The sequence below is a fragment of the Nematolebias whitei genome, chromosome 6 (genome assembly GCF_014905685.2).
Source record: "Nematolebias whitei isolate Nwh7 chromosome 6, NemWhi1, whole genome shotgun sequence".
NCBI classification, from domain to species: domain Eukaryota; kingdom Metazoa; phylum Chordata; class Actinopteri; order Cyprinodontiformes; family Rivulidae; genus Nematolebias; species Nematolebias whitei.
In genome coordinates, this window is record NC_056503.1 from 32,656,285 (window position 1) to 32,677,052 (window position 20,768).

Genomic DNA, 20,768 nt, shown 5'->3' on the forward strand with positions numbered 1-20,768 from the left:
GCCATGGTTTTGTAAGCAGCATGTTTGTTGAGCAGCTGTAAGGAATGCAAGAATGTAACACGATTATAGTAGTCCCTCGATTATCACGGGGGTTATGTTCCATACACCCCCGCGACAAAGTAGGAACGCTATATTTATTTTAGTATTTATATATTTTAAGGCTTTATAAACCCTTCCCACGTTCTTGCGACTTTCTAAACTCCTAAACCTACGTAATTTTAACAACATACGTACATGTACTGCACACTAGCTACTGTAAAATTTTATACGGGTACTCACCAGCCTTGGTCTCGTTCTGGTCCAGTTCTGATTGGCTCTCTGCAGCTGCTGAGCACCAGACGCTTTTGGAGAAAACCACACCTTCAGAGATTCAGCACAAAACCACACAAGGGTCCCGATTGAGTCCAAATAATCTAGAGGGATCTGGATGAAAAATGTCTGGATGGGCTCCGGAGAAGACCCTGGACCTCCAAGCAACGCCTCCCCGCTTGAGAGGCTTCATGGGCCGGCAAGCAGCACTCAAATTGTCCGATGAATTGACCTATGAAAGTAGTTCTGGTCCGGTTCTGATCGGCTCTCTGCATCCACTGAGCGCCGAAGTCACTATGAATAAGGATTGAACTTTTCAGTCAGGTTCAGATCGGATCAAAACTTTCCTTCCATTTTAGCAGAAAGCAGTGGCCGGAAGCACTGTTGGCTTCTGGGTAATGTAGTTTTTTTTGGACTGGCATTACAGTATAGGTTTATTGAAAGAAAACTACAAAAAGGCGGCATCTGTCTGAAGTTTTTTTCATTAACTTTTTACCCTGTACCGTCCCAATCACGTGAGTGATATTTAAATTGACAATCACTGAAAAATCGCGAAAGAGCAAGTCCGCCAACCACGAAGTAGCGAGGGACTACTAATTATTAATATTAAAGTGCCTGTGACACAGAACTTTAGTGATAAATGTGACTGCATTTTTTGAAAGACAACATTAATAAATTACCCCAAAACATTAACGCTTCTAAGATGAACAGTTTTGACATATACAAGCTTTTGTGCATGCACAGTAACAAGAAATGGAAACAAGAAGTGACAACAAAAAGGAACACTTGTACATTAACAGAATGCTACAATGGCTAACGACACGGACAGTGGAGAAGAATCTGATGTTTCTTTATTTGGGTGCCTATCAGAAAGAGACAAAGAAGAGTCAAAAGTTTGTGTAAACAAAGATCAGGAAGTTCCCCTTGGTCGTCACTTCCTGTGGCTCTTTGGCTGCGCCAAGTTCAAAACAAATGTGTACCAGTTATGTGACAAACGAGTAAAATTGTGTATTATGCAAAATTTCTGAAATATTAAGTTTTCTTCCAATTTTTGTATATTTAGGAAATGCATGTCACATACACTTAAAGGCATAGCATCCCTTGAAAGAATGCATATCACCCTAAATTTAGTTTTAAACATATCAAAGAATGCTGAAAAGGAACAGTGTTTTATCTGTTTTTGGTCATTTAGCTGTGGTGACCATCTTAAATTGGGTTGATTTCAAAAGGTAACCAGTTGTAAACAATCCCAAACAACATGATTGGAAGAACCATGATTGGAAGAACATCAGTGATTACTGTTAAATCTGTCCATCTGTTCATGAGATATTTTGCTTACAAGACAGACAGCGATCACACTTCATAGACAAATACATTATCACTCTTTTTTACCTTAGGTGGTAAGTGATGATAAAATATACAAAGTACAAGTATCTTTAAATTGTACGTTATTTAAAGCAGTTGACAAAATATAATTTAAAATCTAATCTGCACCATATCTGGAGTATATTACAGTAGCCATTTTTACAATCTGTTGAAATATTTTGGATTTTTCTTCTTTAACAACATTTCACATAGAGAACTCGTCAGTTGTGTAGGTTGGACCACAGCAGACGAGTTGTACTCGTGCAGTGAGGATCATCAGATCCTGAAGTGGAACCTGCTCACCAACGAGACCAGCCTGGTGGTCAGACTACCAGAGGACATTTACCCCGTTGATCTACACTGGTTCCCCAAAACTGTTGGTGGCAAGAAACAGAGCCAGGCTGAGATTTTTGTCCTTACCAGCACAGACGGTGAGTCTCCATATTCTCTAAAACCTGACCTGCTATAGAACTTTATTTCCAAAAGTTAACCCACAAGGGCCTGTTTTCAGTCATACCTGTAAACCAAAATTCAATTTGTGAAATAAATTGTCTGAAATAAGTTAATTCAAGAGCTGTTTTTTTTTTTGAGTATTTTGATTATGCATGCTCTTGTTTTTCACAAATCATATCACCCAAAAATAATTTTTGTTTAAATTCTTGTGCTACTAAACCTTGTTTACTGTGTGTGACATGTAGCTACGTACATAGGCTCTCATACCTTTTCTTCATCATATATTAGAGATGAATTGTATGGATGCACTTTTGTGGCAGCAGATGTGTGGTCACATCTTTAATGGCGCGTAGGCTTGCAAAAACACACCCGCAAACTGAAGCAGCAATTTTCCCTGACAGAGACCAGAGATCAGTAAATATCCTGCTCCTTTTGCATCTTTCTTCTGCTTCTTGTCATATTGCAGTTGAAAAAAATATCAGTTGCTCAAAGCACAAGAGAAACTTAAGTGTGACAATATGCTTATCGCCACTGCCTTTTATGACAGAGTTTTATAAAAAGATCCTCTTGTTCTGAGAAATTATGGAGTTATAGCCATTTCATACCATTATGTTCAATCTCCTGTGATGTCTGGAGGGGTCTGTTAGCGTTTGGAGGATGTGTCAATCACATTCAGCTACAGCCACTCCAAATTTTAGCTCTATATATGTATACCTCATTATGTTAGTATTTTATTTTATTATTTTGATTAAAGACAGTGTCAGAGCTAAGAGTTTTGTCATTTTACCAGGAAGAATATAGTGGAAATAGCAGAGCAGCCTAAAATAGTATTTTTTTCTTTTGTAAAGCAATCAATAAATATCTCATTGACATATGTTGGAATCTATCTAAAGTAATAAAAGGAGTTGTATAATGCTAAATTAGTTAATAAGAAAATATTTCTTCACTTGACACGCAAACAAATCATCAGTTCCTATAAGTTGAACAGTTTAACTCAGTGCAGTATTTCTTTAAAATAATCCAAATCACATTAAAAATCTTAAATTCAAGCCACCTTTCTTTTTATAGAAGTGACTTAATTTAGCTGCACGTAACTGTTATGCTACCTGCTGGATCAGTAACATACACTTTTGTTGGGATGTCCAAATTTAGAAATGGGAGAGCAGCAGCGGGTGATTTGCAATTACAGGCTGCCAGAAATTATACAGAACATTTAGAATTTTTAATACACGCTGCCACAAAGTATATGTTGGGCAGGCGTCTTCAGTACACGTCTCCATGCTTAATCACTCCTTCAAGTTTGGCAAATAGAAAATTAATTTCAACAACATAACCCTTACAGTTTTTCATCGACTTCGTGTGTTGGCTTTTTATTTTAGCTGATGGGGAACTGTAGCTTAGTTGCTAAACACATGTCATGGAAGTTATGGTTTTTGTCCTTTTATTTCTCATAAGATTCATTTTTAAGTTTGAACATTTTTTTATCTGATCTGGCCATAAACTCCTTGAACTTTTAGCATTAAGCAGCAACTCAATTTACACACACTTGTTTAACTCTGCAGTCACTTTGAGTTAAAAAGTACAGCTTTAGAACCCGTTGAATTACACCACTGTCTATTTTTGATTAAACACTTGAGGTATACATTGTATAAATTGTAAAAAAAAAATAAAAAAAAATAAAAGGCTGTATGCTTTTATTGTTTTTATTTAAAGGGAAGTTTCACCTGGTCTCCAAGATGGGGCGCATTGAAAAGAGTGTTGAGGCACACAAAGGTGCCGTTCTGGCTGGAAAATGGAACTATGATGGAACTGCTCTTATTACTGGTAAGGATGTTAAAAAAACAATAAAATCTTTATTTATTTATTTTACTCAGGCTTTGTTTTTTTAATAGTAAAATGATAAGTTACAGATATCATTTGTTTTTAATATCCTCTTTTTGTCTCTGATTACCTAGCCGGGGAAGATGGACAGATTAAAATCTGGTCAAAAAGTGGGATGCTGCGCTCAACATTGGCCAGCCAGGGTAAGGCTAAAATCTCTAGCTTTATTTATTTTTTCAAAGCAATATAACACATGGATTATTAACGCATGTGTAAACCTACTCAATGTAATTTTAGATAGTTATAATTCAGTAGAAAAATAAAATGGTACTAAATCAGTCATTATCACTCAGTGCAACAAGCACTTTTCTTGTACTTGGTCAGTTATGATCGCCTCTGCCCTTTTTGTTTTTAAAACTAAAGAAAGTCCACGCTAAATGTAGAAGAAAAAAAAACTATTTAGAAAAAGCTGGAAAATGTAAATTAAAAAATATATATATATATCTAAAAAAACATGGGATGGGACAACAAGACTGTAAAAGTAAGTAGTTTGAATAAAAAACAACTGGAGGAGCATTTAGCAACTAATTAGGTTAATTGGCATCAGGTCAGTCTGGGTATAAAAAGAGCAAGGTAAAGAGGCCTCAGAAGTAAAAATGGGCAGAGGTTCACCAGTCTGTCATAAACTGTCTCAAAAAACAAACAAAAAAAAAATCAGAATATTCAGTTCATCTTGATGCATGCTCAATAATCCAGGTAGAAAAATCCACCATCCAGCCATCAGTGTGCTAATGACCCATTGTTAGGCTGATGGTCCTTCTTGAGCATGTGATCAGCTGGTTTTGGTTGTCAGCAGCAAACTGGTTGATCCACTCTAAGAAGATGCTATTTAAGAGACTGAGCTGAAAACAACACCTCAGACTGAGGAAGTCTCTTGGATGAGAGACGAAACGTTTCTAGAATTTTTTTTGCTTTGTTTTGCTTTTGTTTTTTTTGAATGTCCAGAGGACCAGATTGAACTTTTTTGGAATATTCAGTTCAGTTCAGTTTATATAGCGCCAAGTCACAAAATAAGTTGTCTCAGGGTACTGTACAAAAACATTCACATACATATAAACAAAAAAAGTGCCAATCAGTAAAAGTTCTCTATCTAAAGAAACCAGCAGATTGCGTTGAATCTTCTCTTCATCACAGTCTCCCATCCTGAGCAAGCACATTGGCAACAGTGGAAAGGAAAAATTCCTTTTTAACAGGAAGAAACCTCCAGCAGAACCAGGCTCAGGACGAGCGGCCTTCTGCTTTGACCGGCTGGGTTTGAGAGGAACAAGAAGGAGAAACAGAGTGGCAGGTCCAGGTGTACTTTCTATTGGAAAGAGAATAGTGTTCCTTAAAGAAAAAAATGTAAAGATTTTGAACATCCCACTATGTACAGTTTATAACGTTATCAAAAGATTTCAAGAATCTGGAGAAATATCTGCGCACAAAGGACAAAACTGATAATACTGGATGCTTGTGATCTTCAGACCCTCACTGCATTAAAATGGGTCTGATTCTGTTCTGACACTGCATGGCTCAGTAACACTTCCTGAAGTCATTATCTGTAAACACAGTTCACTTTACCATCCACACACAAATACAATTTAAAGCTTTATCATGCAAAAAGAAAGCCGTAAGTGAACACCATCCAGAATATCTGCCATCTTCTCAAAGCTAATTTAAAATGGACAAAGGGGAAAACTGTTCTGTGATCAGGTGATTCAAAGTTTGAAATTGTTTTTGGAAACCACAGACACCACATCCTCCTTACTATAGAGGAGAGGAACCGTCCGCCTGTTATCCCACCTGTTATCAGCATTCCGTTCAAAAGCCTGCCTCTCTGGTGGTATGGGGGGTGCATTAGTGTCTATGGCATGAGTAGCTAACACATCTGGAAAGACACCATCAATGCATTAAAGTTCATACAGTTTTAGAACAACATCCAGGCAATGTATTTTTCCGGGAATGCTTTGGATATTTCAGCAAGACCATGCTAAATCTCATACTGCATCCATTACATCAGCATGACTTAACAGTAGAAGAGTCCAAGTGCTGAACTGGTCTCACCAGTAGTCCCTCGCTACTTCAAGGTTTGACTTTCGTGGGCTCCCTTTTTCGCATTTTTTCAACGATTGTCAACTTTAATATTACTCACATGATTAGGAAGGTACAGGATAAAAAGTTAATGAAAAAATACTTTGGACAGACACCGCCATTTTGTAGTTTTATTTCAATAAGCCTACACTGCTTTGCCAGTCAAAAGAACTACACTACCCAGAAGCCAACAGTGCTTCCGGCCACTGCTTTCTGCTGAAATGGAGGGATAGTTTCACAGCGCAAATCTACACTATCTATGAAGCTCACAGAACTGGCAGGAAAGTCGCCGATAATCCTGAAGCTCAATTATCCACGCGCACATCAACCTAGACAGGGCGGTGTGCTTCGTCGCTGCAGAGTAGGTCTGCAGAACTGGAACCGAGCCCAACTGGAACCGAGCTGCTCTTCTGCAGAGCTGGTGAGTAAAATTTTGCAGTACCGTACAGTACATATACGTATGTTGTTAAAATGGCATAGGTGTAAGACTTTAGAACATTGCAAGAGTGTAGGATGGGTTTATAAAGCCTTAAAATAAATAAATATTAAAATAAATATGGCGTTCCTACTTGGCGGTTTTTCATCTATCATGGTGGCGTTTGAAACGCAACCCACGCGATAATCGAGGGACTACTGTATCATTAAACAGAATATCCAGCAAAGCAGACCCAGGATTGTTGGACAGCTAGAATCCTACATCATTCAAGAATGGGACAGTGTTCCCCTCCAAAAACACTGGCCACTCGTTTCCTCAGTTCCTACATGTGGTTCCTAAAGAAGTGAAACTTAAACAGGTCATTTTGCTTCCAGAGGAGTAAAAACAAACGGGGTTAAATTCAAGAGCTTAACGTTAACGGGGTTAAATTTAAGAGCTTAACGTAATCAACGTTAGATTAACTACAGGTGGGTTTGAAGGAGATTTTTATGTGCACCTGGTTTTTGTTTTCTTATTACTGGTACAGCTGCAACATTAGATACTGCATTTCCATTTTTACACACTGAACTATCTACATATTAATTTAAAGAGACAATCAAAAAAGAAAGCCCCCCCTCCCCCCCGTGTGGCAAATATAATTATAAACAAATGGTGTGTGTTGGGTCTGTTAGGATTTATTTGTGGTTAGTGAAAGAAAAGCTGTTCACGTTCTATGGATTTTCTTTAATAAAAGTGCCATAAAGTTTTAAAGTGGAGTTTCATTAAACGGTTTTATTAGAAGCCAAGAGAAATACTTGTAATGGTGTGCTTCTCTCCTCAGCATTCACATTACAGATGTCTTACTTTTTAATTGATTCATCATGTAGTTTGACCAGATTTTTTTTTTTCTCTGTTGTGAGACAAACGAGAAAGATAAAGAAAAAAGGGGAATGAAAACGTGCTTCTTGGGAAATGAATTGTACACCATTGATGAATGGCATGAGCTGTATAAAACTGGCAAGGCATCTAATATATAATATAATGGATTATTCATATGTGCTGTAAAGAGTACATGCAAGATGCTAGAGGTTGGGATCCTCAGAAGACTGGCAGATTTATAGGACACCTGCACGTGGTAGCATTGCTTTTTAGCTGCACACCATTCACCACATGACGCTCAGATCTCTGCAGGTGTTGCTTCTCCTCTGAACACACACACCCACACACAGAAGCACACACGCTCAGATTGCAGGAGCACACTGTTCTTTTTGGGTGCTGTGACCCATTTTAAGTCTAGGAAGAGGTTTGGAACGAATCGAAATGGAGGAAAGAGGAACTTGTCTCAACCCCTCTCATCGCTATCAATTGATTTAGATCACGTGATCAGTTGGCATTAGTGAGAAACCACACGCACCTGGAGTGAGGTTAAAAGTCAGCACCCCCTCCCCTTCACACGTGTGTAGCCACAGTTCAACTAAAACACACACACTCTCAGCCTGGTATTACTATCTATGGCTTATATAATGCTTTTCCTTGTTACCTTAACAATAAATATAATAACTACTGTCAATATATAATCCTCTAACCTAAAACTGAAATCCTAACTTTTGTTTAAGTTGCAGACTCTCTTCTGGTCCTCACAAATGAGACTTTGCAGCTTTAGAAAACAAGCCTGTACAAGTACTTTCTCTATAAAATGTGCACGTTTGGATACACACACGTGCACACACACATCATTTATGTGTAGTTGTACTGTACTGTTAAAGTCAGATGGATTTTCTCAGCTGATTTTCCTGTAAGCTAAGTGCTGTTACAGAGTCTGAATGAGATTTGCGAGGTGATCTGATACCTGCTGAGAAGAGCAGCTGGTTCTGCTGCAGCTAATGTTCACATCAAATTCTTGTTTGTGACCATGGGGACAGAGCGTCTTTGCAACATAGCATCATAAAATAATCAAAAAGTCAACGTGTGTGAAGCTCTGTTTCTTTTTCCTCACGTCTGTGAATGCTGATCCAGCATTAGCTACTGTTCTGCTACTTTTAGCTTTTAGCAAGCCTAATGCTATTTTTAACTTTTATTCTGCTACCATTCTGCTGTTTATTTTCCTTTTAGCTAGCCTTTTGCTCTCATTTACCTTCTTTTAGCGGACTATTTGCTACTTTTAGCTTTAAGCTACCATTCTGCTGTTTTCTTACTTTTAGCTAGCTTTTTGGCAATTTTAACTTTTAGCTAGACTTTTGCTAGTTTTAATTACCTGGTAATCCTATGCTTCTTTAGCTCTTAGCAAGACTTTTTCTAATTTTAGCTCACCTTTTGTGGCTTTTAGCTAGCTTTGTGCTACTTTTATCAAACTGTTTGTTGCTTTTAGCTAGCAGTTTGCTATTTTTTGCTTCTAGCTCTAATTTATTTACTGTATCTTGGGGTTTTTTTTGTTTGTTTTTTTACTTTTAGTTATAATTTTCGACTTTTAGCTAACAATCTGGTTCTTTTGTCTTTTAGCTAGTGTTCTGCTTTTTATCTTTAACTGTTCATTTTCATCTTCTTCAGTGACGTCACTCATCATCATTCATTTGTTTTCAGAGACAAAACAATTAGTCTAATATTATAATATGGGATTCTGTCTGTGTTTTTTCTGCTTTTCTTCCAGGGTCTCCTGTATATTCTGTGGCCTGGAGTCCAGACTCAGACAGAATACTTTACACATCAGGACAGCAACTTATTATCAAGCCCCTGCAACCCAGTGCTAAAATCATACAGGTTCAGTTTTTTCCACCTCCTTTAATTTAAAGATAACTTGTACAGGAAACAGTGAGCCTAATCTCAGAACACTCACGTTCATGTACACACAAGACCCAGGAAACATACTGTATATCACTTTTCTGATATGAAATTTTGGTCTCAGTGTACTTGTACTTACAATATGCGTTTAAAAATTGCTTCCTGTGCTGCACAGACAGCACAGCTGAACAGTGTAATTTCAGCTCTGACTTATTCTTATGTGCCTTAGTGTTGCTTATAGGACAGGAAAAAGTGACAATGAGCAATGTAGCAATCAACCCCAAGAGATCCCAATCACTCTTACTAATGAAGCCATCAAACAATAGTTGAAGAGTTGAGTTTAAGGGAAATAATTTTGTGAAGATTTGTTGGGATGGTCAGGTTTTTTTTTAACTTCTGTTTTGGTTGCACGAGGGCAAGGAGGTAAACAAGCTACTGCTGGCATATGAGTAGATAAGTCACTGTGTTTACTTGTGGCAGATTTACTTTATTAATGTTCTGAGAAAATTTAAACACCTAGTAACTCCTGGGGCTGTGACTAGTTAGTGAATAGCATTGGCAAAAGGGGTCGTCAAAATATCAAAATCCATCCATCCATTATCTTTCGCTTGGTACGAAGTTGGGTTGCTGGGGCAGCAGCCTGAGCAGGTTGTCCCAGACATCTCTTTCCACAGCCACCTCTTCCAGCTCTTCTGGAAGGACTCCAAGGTGTTCCCAGGCCAACCAAGAGACATAGTCTCTCCAGCGTGTCCTGGGTCTTCCTTGGGGTCTCCTCCCAGTCGGACATGCCTGAAGCACCTCCCTAGGAAGACACCCAGCGGGCATCCTTACCAGATGCCCGAACCACCTCAACTGGCTCCTCTTGATGTGGAGGAGCAGCGGTTCTACTCCGAGTCTCTCCTGGATAACTGAACTTCTCACCCTATCTCTAAAGGAGAGTTCAGCCACCCTGCAGAGGAAACTCATTTCAACCGCCTGTATCTGTGATCTCATTCTTTCTGTCACTACCCAGAGTTTATGACCATAGGCGAGGGTAGGAATGTAGACTGGTAAACGGAGAGCTTTGCCTTACAGCTTAGCTCCCTTTTCACCATAACGGACCGGCACAGAGTCTGTAATACTGCAGATGCTGCACCATTCCCTCTATCAATCTCATGCTCCATTCTTCCCTCACTCATGAACAAAATCCTGAGATACTTGAACTCCTCCACTTGAGGCAGAACCTCACCCTTGACCTGAAGAGAGTAATCCACCCTTTTCCAACTGAGGACCATGGCCTCAGATTTGGAGGTGCTGATTCTCATCCCAGCCGCTTCACACTCGGCTGTGAACTGCTCCAGTGAGAGCTGGAGATCACGGAATGTCATCTGCAAAGAACAGAGATGGAATTCTGAGGATACCGAACCAGAATCCCCACAACCCCTGGCTGCACCGAGAAATTTGGTCCATAAAAGTTGTGAACAGAATCTGTGACAATGGGCAGCCCTGGTGGAGTTCAACTTCCACCCTGAAGGGGTCTGACTTACTACCAGCAATGTCTTAAAATTTTTATTTTTATTTATTTTATTTTTTCTGGACAGGAAATTCTTTGGGGGTGGCACGGTGGCACAGTTGGTAGAGCTGCCGCCTCTCAGTGAGCAGGTTGTCCCAGTTCAAATCCCAGCCAGGGGCCTTTCTGAGTGGAGTTTGCATGTTCTCCCTGTGAATGTGTGGGTTTTCTCCAGGTACTCCGGTTTCCTCCCACAGACCAAAAACATGCATGTTAGGCTGATTGGTGACTTTAAATTGTTCCTTGGTGTGAGTGAGAGAGTGAATGGTTGTTTGTCTCATTTGTCTGTATGTGTCCCTGTGATGGACTGAGACATGTCCAAGGTGTACCCCGCCTCTCGCACAGTGATGGCTGGATATGGGCACCAGTGATCCTCGATGGATGGATAGATAGATGGATGGATGGGTGGATGGATGGATGGATGGAAATTTTTTTTAAAGAAAAATAAGCCATGATTTTCAAAAACTATTCACACAAAATGTGGCCGCACAGCTCGCTGCTCACTCGGTTTCAAACATTGAGTTTAGCGAGACTGCAACTAAAGATATTTCATATATTCTCACAATTTTCTCACAGTTTTGAGTTACCTGTTAGGTTCTAATAGTCAGAGCCCATTAAACTACTACCAGAACTTCTAGTTAATTAAAAATTATTCCTAATATCTTTTTAAAATAAAGTAACAGTGCGAGATAGTAGGAAGTGGACCCAAACACATACAAATGGTTGTGGAATGGATTAAACCCCCACAAAGATGCATTTAAAGAGGTCTTTTTACAAAATGCTATCTTCTACTTTCTTGAAAAGTGTGAAATTTGCTTAAGTTTGGTCTGGCTGGTGACAGCTTAAAATTTATCTTTCTGAAAATTAACATATCTTGTTCAGTGATTTTACATGAAATAACTTGGTTTGTTGTTTTGTCCACGTCATATCTAAACCTGTCTGAGCTGTGGCGTTACACTGCAGTTTGTTATTTAGCTTTATTGCTTAGAAGGCAGCTATTATTTCGCTGTGTGCCACATGTGAAAGCCAACATTCAGCTGTGCGATCCAGTGCATTTGTCCAATAATGGATTTGCAGGAACTTGAGTAGAGCTGTTGCCTTTTCTGTCCGTCTTTACTCTCTGCAGCCAGAAAACAAATAGACATGGTTCTTTACTGTGGCAAAGTTTCAGCCTCCATGATGGATCAGTAAATTAATGACTATACACACTCAGTACAAACATATTACTCTGTAGATGACCTTGTACACCGGTGAGCATTTCTCTTGTTCATGTATACATTTGTTTATTATTCCTCTTGGAGCTGAACAGCACCTGGGACCTTGCATAAACAGGGGAGGGTTTAATGTGAGCTTTGCTTTCTCTCAGCCATTACCAGACTCACTACTACAAGTGTGCACCAACGCTTACTTAAAAATGCAACTTTATCATTTTTCCCTCTCCCTCACACCTCCTTGGAGACTAACCAAGTGATGGAAATCACTTGTCCAGTCACTGACTGGAGACCCCTCTCTCATACTGGCAGTGTTTTACTCAGATAGAACTGCACATTTGCAGCTTTAACTCAGGCACATGGAGAAAACGACAATAGTTTAAAAACAATGAAAAGTCAAATGTTTGCATAGAATCACAACAGAAACAAGTTATGTCTAAAGGTCTAGGTTTCCTTGAAGGAGCGCAAGTAGCCCACCAACTTTTATGCCAGAGTTTAATCTTACGTGAAAAAATCACAAAGTTGTAGTCGTTTGGTTAAATCTTTTTTACTAGAGTCAAGTCCAATCTTAAATGTCAACTATCCTTGTGTTTATCCTGGTTAATTTTTACAGTTTGACTTTGGATTCAAGTCAAACCAGTTCATCAGTGATATCGATTTCTTTCCTTGAGTAAGAGTAAAACTTTATCGCGATATAAAGCTGAAGTTCTGTCTGTCCACCTGTCTGTCTGCAGTGGAAGGCTCACGATGGACTTGTTCTTAAGGTGGACTGGAACTCAGTCAACGACCTCATCTTGTCAGGTGGAGAAGACTGTAAATATAAGGTTTGTGCTTTTGCCTATACAATCCCATTATCAAAATAATTTGGTTTGCTGAACAGAACTCTGAAGTTTGGAAAAAAATGTTTGAAGTGATTTTTCTGTGTAAAATGAGTTTGTTAAATAAGCAGCATGAAATGAAACAACTCAAAAATACAAAGGCTATTTTCAACACCTTTAAAGGCTTTGTGATATAAAACTCCACCTTAGATAATGACACAGACCAGTGCTGTGATGCAAAGCAAACATAATCTCTTTTTAAGTGTGATGCAACCAGAGGAGGCGGGAACTCTTTAGGAGGTAAAATCTTAAAATAAATCTTACCACCCACCCCTAACAACCAAGTGAGTAAAGCTTCCTATTTTATCTTTACTAGCACTTCTACTCTGCTTCAACTCAGAATATCCTTGATGTAATTTGCTTCTGTTTTGGATCAAGTACACCAACAAAATCCCACAATTACAAAACAATCCTGATAGAGACAAATAATCCCCCCCAACCCACCCCCCAACTCCAATCCTGGGGAACTATTGTAAGAGAAGCCGTTGCTCCTGTCTTTCACATCAACCAAATGCGACACTTCAGACCTGGTATTTATATGTTCTTGGTAATCAAATCAAAAATGGACACCTCTGAGTTCAGTTCAGTTCAGTTCGATTCAGTTAATTATATAGCACCAAGTCACAACAGACGTCATCTCAGGGCACTGAACAGAAACATTCATATATATACGGACCCTTTCCAAAAAAATTTGAATATCATAGAAACGTTTAACTTCCATAATTCCATTCAAAAAGTTAATCTTTAATAGATGATAGATTCAGGGCCCACAATTTAAACAGTTTCAAGTATTTATTTGTTTATTTTTTACATAATTTGGGCTTCCAGCTCATGAAACTCACGAAAACAGGATTTAAAAAAATTAGAATACTGTGGAGAAATCAGCTCAAATTTTGCAGGGCATGAATGTTTTAAACTGAGTGTGACACACTAATCATCTACTAAACTCAAAGCACCTGCACAGGTTTCCCCAGGTGTCATTAAATTGCTTCAGTTTGTTCAATTGTTTCAGTTCGCTTCAATAAGGGAAAGACTGCAGACATGACAACTGGCCAGAAGACCATCATTGATACCCTCCATAGGATGGGTAAGCTGCAAAAGTTCATAGCTAAGGAGGCTGGCTGTTCACAGAGTGCTGTGTCCAAGCACATCAATGGAAGTAAGTGGAAGAGCAAAATGTGGCATGAAAAGATGCACCAGCAAAAGAGATGACCGTGGGCTTCAGCAGATTATCAAACAAAGAAGATTCCAGAATCTGGCAGAGATCCAGAAAGAGTGGGATGAGGCGGGAGTCACAGCTTCAAAAACCACCACATTCAGATGCGTCCGGGAGATGGGCTACAACTGTTGGGTTCCTCAGTCCTATTTTTCGATGAAAGTAAAGTGGAAATCAAGGTCCAAAGGTTTGGAGGAAGAAGGGTGAGGAACAGAGCCCATACTGCTTGAGGTCCAGTGTGAAATATTCAGTCAGTCGTGATTTGGAATGCAATGTCCGGTGCAGGTGTTTGTAAACTCTGCTTTCTTAAATCCAAGGTCACCGCAACAGTCTACCAGAATGTTTTAGAGGACTTCATGATTCCTTCTGCTGAGGATCTGTATGGAGATTCAGATTTCATCTTCCAGCAGGACCTGGCCCCTGCCCATGCCGCCAGAAGCACCAAAACCTGGTTTGATGTCCATGCCACAGTGTTGGACTGGCCAGCCAACTCGCCGGACCTAAACCCCATTGAGAATCTATGAGGTATTCTCAAGAGGAAACTGAGGGGCACCAGACCCAACAACAAAGAAGATCTGACAGCAAGCATCAAAGAAATCTGGGTTTCCATAACTCTCAGTCAATGGCACAGGATGATTGCCTCAATGCCACATCGCATCAAGGCAGTGATTCAGGCAAAGGGATTCCCAACCAAGTATTGAAGATTGACATATCGTTTTGAAAGTACCGTATTTTGATTTTCTTATGATCCTAATTTATTTCTTTTTTTCTGAAAAAACTGAGTAGTGTGGGCTGATTTCTTCACAGTATTCTAATTTTTTTGAAATCCTGTTTTCATGGGTTTCATGAGCTGGAAGCCCAAATTATGTAAAAATAAACAAATAAATACTTGAAATAGTTTAAACTGTGAGTCCTGAATCTATCATCTATTACAGTTTAACTTTTTGAATGGAATTATGGTAGTTAAACAACTTTTCCATGAAATTCTGATTTTTTGGAAAGGGTCTGTATGTGTATATATGTATGTATATATAAGTAAGTTAATAACACAATTGATCTGAGGAGCAGACTGCTTTGAGTCTAACTTCATCGCAGACTCTCATCTTGAGCAAGCATGAAGGCAACAGTGGAAAGGAAAAACTCCCTCATGAGGAAGAAACCTCCAGCAGAACCAGGCTCAGGACAAAAGGCCATCTGCTTCGACCGGCTGGGTTTGAGAGGAACAAGAAGGAGGAACAGATACACAATGGCAGGTCGAGAATCACACGTTAAGATAGAAATAGTATCAAATGAGAACTATTCAGTTGTAACAATTCATTTTAAGAAATTAGGTCAATTTGTCTTCCAGTAGTCTAAGTTTATAGCAGCATAACAAGCCATCCTTAACTATAGGATAAAAAAAAAAGGAAAGTCTTAAGCCCAGTCTTAAAATTGGACAATGTGTCATCCTTACGAACAGAAACTGGAAGTTGGTTTCACATGGGAAGAGCCTGATAACTGAAAGATCTTCCTCTCATTCTGCTTTTGGAAACTCTAGGAACCGCAAGTAAACCTGCAATCTGAGAGTGAAGTGCTTTTAGGAAAATATAGGACAATAAGTTCTGTAATATAAGATGGGACTAAGTTGTCGAGGGCTTTGTAGGTAAAGTGTTAGGTCAAGTGTCTGGTGTTCACATGACAGATTTTGGCAGAACTGATGTCACACAGTCAGTCGTCAGCTGAGCAACAAGCTCGACTTCAGCAGATCTAATGATACGATATGATTTATTCACACTTCAAATTTGCTTCGCTTACATGTTTTTGGTCACTCGTTTGAATAAACTTTTATGAACGAGGTGAAACGTGCAAGTTGCAATGCACGTCTGCAGAGTAAAATACAACAAACTGCAGCTTTTCTTCTCTACAGAATCAGTTTCTCATCTGGAAAACCTACTCCACAGCTCCAGAGCTTGTTGCTGCACACACAGCAACTTTGTTCACTGTAACTTCTGAAACTTACACCAAGGACAAGCATGAAGGTTTCTGGTCTTCCTACATTCCACATGTTTGGACAGAGTTTTTTGTAGATGGTATTTTTTTTTTAATTTTATTTTCAGAAACCAATGAAAGAGAAAACATTCTGGTGGAAACTATTTGTCCATGAGTCTGGTGAAGGGAGTGGGTGGTCCCCCACTGCTGGCCGAGGCACTTTTGTGTTTCCGCAACTATATGAATGTGGCAACAAGTGTCTCCAACACCTGTGACTGTGGCCTTAGAATCCAGTCTTTACACCATCTAATGCTGATGATTGTGTCTCATTTGTATTTAGCAGTGTCCATCTGAACTGTTTGAAAGCCAGGTCGGATTATTTAGGAAAAAATCCATAGTTAGATTCTATTAATTTCTTTTTATGCAAAAAAAAAAAAAAAGAATAAAGGTGACATTCTGTGCATTTTTTTATTAGAAAAATTGTATGTTTTATCTAGTCTACAGTTGTCTGTGACAATGAACATGTCCTGTTGCCTAAATGCTTCTCATCTCTCTTCTCATAAAAAAAGAAAGAATTGGATTAGAATAAATGACTGAATTTATTCATTTTAGGTTATTAGCATATGTTTAGTTCTCCCAATAATTTGCACAAGTGGGCTCTGTTGCCCTGGTATCTGTGTGCTCAGAGATGTAAGAATAAAAAAAAATACTTCCAACACTTGAGTGACTTCACTGTTGGTATGATCCAAAGGACAAACCTGTTTGTAGAATTGCACAGCTAAGAATAAATACAAGTTGATTTAAGACAATTTAACAACTGAAATATTAAATGTACCACGTTGTGGGAAACATTTTGTGGTCACATTAATGTTGCTTTAGCCTCCCACACACTAAACATGTAACCAAAAAAAAAAAAGACAGTGGAATCAGTACATTTATGACATGTAAACATTTTAGGAATTCCCATAGAGTGTCTTAATGGTCGTTGAATTTAAACTACGTCCTCTCTTTACCAGGTATGGGACAGCTTTGGACGTCTTCTTCACTCATCGGCGTCTCATGACTATCCTGTCACCTCCTTGTCCTGGGCTCCAGATGGGGAGGTGTTCGCCGTGGGCTCCTTCAACACCTTACGGCTGTGTGACAAGATGGGGGTAAGTGGAATCTTTACGCTTTTCTTCAATTTCTTCTTTTCATTAAGTGTTGAACCCTCACAAAACAATGAAGAACTGAGGTTGTATCTCACTGGATTACCACTGTTGGCGACTCAAATTTTCCTTTGCGATCAGCGAACCTCAAGGCTGCTTTTTGAGCGGCCAGTTTTTGAAAAAACCTTACCGAACATGTTAATATACCTTCATGTAGCTAAAGTGTCAGTGGACATTGCTGCTAAAAGTTGTTTCTTCATAAGATCAAAAAAATAGCTGCAAAGAGCATAAGAAGATACTGGGAGGTGTTGGGGCTGCTGCATACTTTGGCATTAAGTCCACAGAGCAGCAGACATATGGATATGCTATGTTCATTTAATTTCATTTAAATTGAAAAACAAGTAATTTCAGGACACTTTACAAGAAAACAAGTTTATTTTACATTATATGGCTTTTTTATTGCATGTCAACAGTCTGCAAAGTTCAAGCCTAAAGTCCATAACAATGGGGATTACTGTTTTCTCGGCATGTGCAGATACTCTTTTGTGCTGATTCTGTGCATTTATGCAACATATGAAACAATTCATCTGTGCAAGAGCTATAGTAAATACATCTCTGTCTGCAGCTCAGTATAATCAGACCCTGCATAAACATTTAAACATCTTTAAGATGTGACACTGCCATGAACAGCTGTTGTTGACAGCTGTTGGCACAAGCTGCACAACTGCGCACCACTGGAGCCATGTACTTTCCGCTTATTTTTAAGCTTCTGTTTTGTACATTTTAATTTTTTTAATTTCTGTTTATTGTCATGTACAAATATAACTTTTATGCTTTCTGGTCAGTCACGTCTTTTTTTTTCCCCCCTTTGGAACAAACAGTATCTGTGGTGCACGGACGGCTTTTCCAGCGCGGTATGGTTTATATTGTGTGACTCATTTCAGGCCTTGTGCGTTCTGTACATCATTCATCCCTGTAAATCACATTAGGCCGCACGCCACATTTTCTTGTTACCTGGTGCTGATGGTAACGGCAGTAACGAGAGAGGAAATGAGAGAATGATGAATGGTAATTGTTGTTTTATTATTGCTGAACATTTGGCCAGGAACAATATTAGCAGTTTTCTCACACGGGACGCTTAATGCTTCTTTGAGTTAACGTTGAGATGTCGGCGTATCGCTGCATCAGATTGCTGTAATCAGGACAATCAAACGAGGCTGGGGTTTTGTGCCCTGATCAGCAGGCATTTCATGCTCCATTTTGATTTAATAAGGATCAAATGTCTTTTATTTATTTATTTTTTTCTTGAGCACTGAAATAAATTAGATGGAAAGAGGTCTGAGCGAACACATGTGCCTTCTTCAGCTGGTTTGAATTTTTGAAACCTGCATTAATATAATGTAATCCATAGATTCTGATTTTTTGATCTTCAAATCCATGGGTTTCAGTAGGTTTTGTTCTGTTGATTTTTTTTTTTTACATACATAAGATATTATGAATCTTATTGTTAAAAAACAAAAACATCTGGATGTAAAAAATTAGATCTATACAGCTTGCTGTTATATTTTTCCTGCCTCCGAAAGGCAAAGGTGGATTGTTGTACCATGTTTGTGGGCATGTGTGTTTGTATGTTTGTCTGTTCTCAAAACATCTCAGGAATTACTGAACGTATTTTAATGATACTTTCAGGAAGTAATCATGAACTGATTAACTTTTGAAGCCAGCACCCACCAAGATGCTAACTGACTTTAGAAAACACAAACATGTCTATAATTCAGTCAGTTTTAAAAATATTTTAGCTAAAATCTGATGTGAGAGTAGCTGAGAGTCATTCACGACACTTACTCCACGTGCTACTCACTATGTGAGGGATCTTTGCTTAAAACTTTAGCTTTATCTGTTGGATTCATCCCTAATTGTCTGTTAGCAAAATATCTCATGAATCACCGGACAAATCTGAATAAAAATACAACTTGTTAACTTTTGAAGAGAACCCAACAAAGTTGTCAGGTCATTTGGACGGTTTCTTTTTTTTTTATGTTTCGTCCTTCATCCAAAGGACTTCATCAGTCCAAGGAGCCACAACAAACTCAGTCCCACAAGCAGCACACTACCATAGTGGGCCAACCAGTTTGCTGGTGATAAGATGTTTTCTGGAGCCCACCCTCTCCCCTGTCGACTCCTCTGAGGCAGACATAGCTAAAGTGGTTCAACAAAAAAAGAAAGAACCCATTCAGGTGACGACTTAACTTTTTTTTGTTTGTTTGTTTTTTTAATCTGGATTATTGAGCATGAAATTTGATGTTTTGAAGTTAACCTTATTTAAAATGGCCACCACAGCTTTTCAACATTAGCCTTCACATAAATGGCAACAACTCTGAGTGTGACATCCCACATGAAATTGTGCATAAGGGTTTACTTCATCCATCCATCATCTTCCGCTTGTTCTGAAGTCGAGTCGCGGGGGCAGCAGCTTGAGCAGGGAGGACCAGACATTTTACCAGGGTTTATTTAATTTAATTTATTTATTTTAAGGTTTGACCCAAAACAACTACAAATTAATAATTTCTCAACATAAGATGATCTCACTCTAGAACCCTCAAATTCAATTCAGTTTCAATTCAGTTTATTTATATAGCGCCAAATCACAACAAAGTTGTCTCAGGGCACTTTACAGAAACATTCACATACATAAAAGCCAATTAGTAAAGTTCTCTAAGGAATCCAGCAGACAAGTTGAATCTTGGCTTTGTCGCAGTCTCCCATCCTGAGCAAGCACAGTGGCAACAGTGGAAATAAAAAACTCCCTTTTTAAAAGGAAGAAACCTCCAGCAGAACCAGGTTCAGGACAAGCGGCCATCTGCTTTGACCGGCTGGTTTGAGAGGACAGGAAGGAGAGACAGACAAACACAGAATGGTAGGTCCAGGTAAAGGTCCAGGTGTACCTGAAAGACAAAAAAACACATGTTAAGGATAGAAAAAAATTATTACAAATGTTGAGCAGAGTAAGTAAAGACAGTAGCAGAGTGAAAAGTGTGGTCAGTTTGTCCTCCAGCAGTCTAAGCCTATAGCAGCATAAGTAAGGGACAGTTTAGGAAACCCAAGCCGACTCTAACTATAGGATTAAGCAAAAAGGAAAGTCTTAAGCCTAGTTTTAAAACTGGATAATGTGTCAGCCTCACGGACAGAGATTGGAAGTTGGTTCAAAGATGGCGGGTGACGTGTCTCTTCAAGGGGCGATTCATAAACTGGCTGGCACATTAAAGCAACTGAAAGTGAAATAGCTAGCTAACTTAGCTGTGGTGATGGAGGATTTGAGCGCAGATGAGATTTGCAGAAGGCGACTGGCACGACTGGTAGGAAGACAGACATCTCAGCCTAGCACCCCTATTACATCTCCATAGAGAGGGACTCCACCTGGACCCTCAAATTTTGTACTCCAAACCGTACCTCCACCTTTCAATCATTGGGGTTCAGTGTCTGCAGTGGTTCCCCATTATTTTATGTGTGATGACCTAAATCACCCT

General features: G+C 39.1%; 1 protein-coding gene across 1 annotated transcript in view; it reads left to right on the top strand.

Moving 5' to 3' along the window:
• The first annotated feature begins 1,887 nt into the window (after positions 1-1,887).
• The window catches only part of ift80 (intraflagellar transport 80 homolog (Chlamydomonas)), a 110,058-nt gene continuing 91,177 nt past the window's right edge, over positions 1,888-20,768 (top strand). Inside the window, exons 1-6 of the mRNA XM_037677527.1 lie at positions 1,888-2,105; positions 3,841-3,951; positions 4,083-4,151; positions 9,141-9,250; positions 12,766-12,855; positions 17,110-17,247. Of these exons, the coding sequence (XP_037533455.1) occupies positions 3,864-3,951; positions 4,083-4,151; positions 9,141-9,250; positions 12,766-12,855; positions 17,110-17,247 (495 nt within the window). The 5' untranslated portion in view covers positions 1,888-2,105; positions 3,841-3,863. The remainder of the gene's footprint in view (positions 2,106-3,840; positions 3,952-4,082; positions 4,152-9,140; positions 9,251-12,765; positions 12,856-17,109; positions 17,248-20,768) is intronic.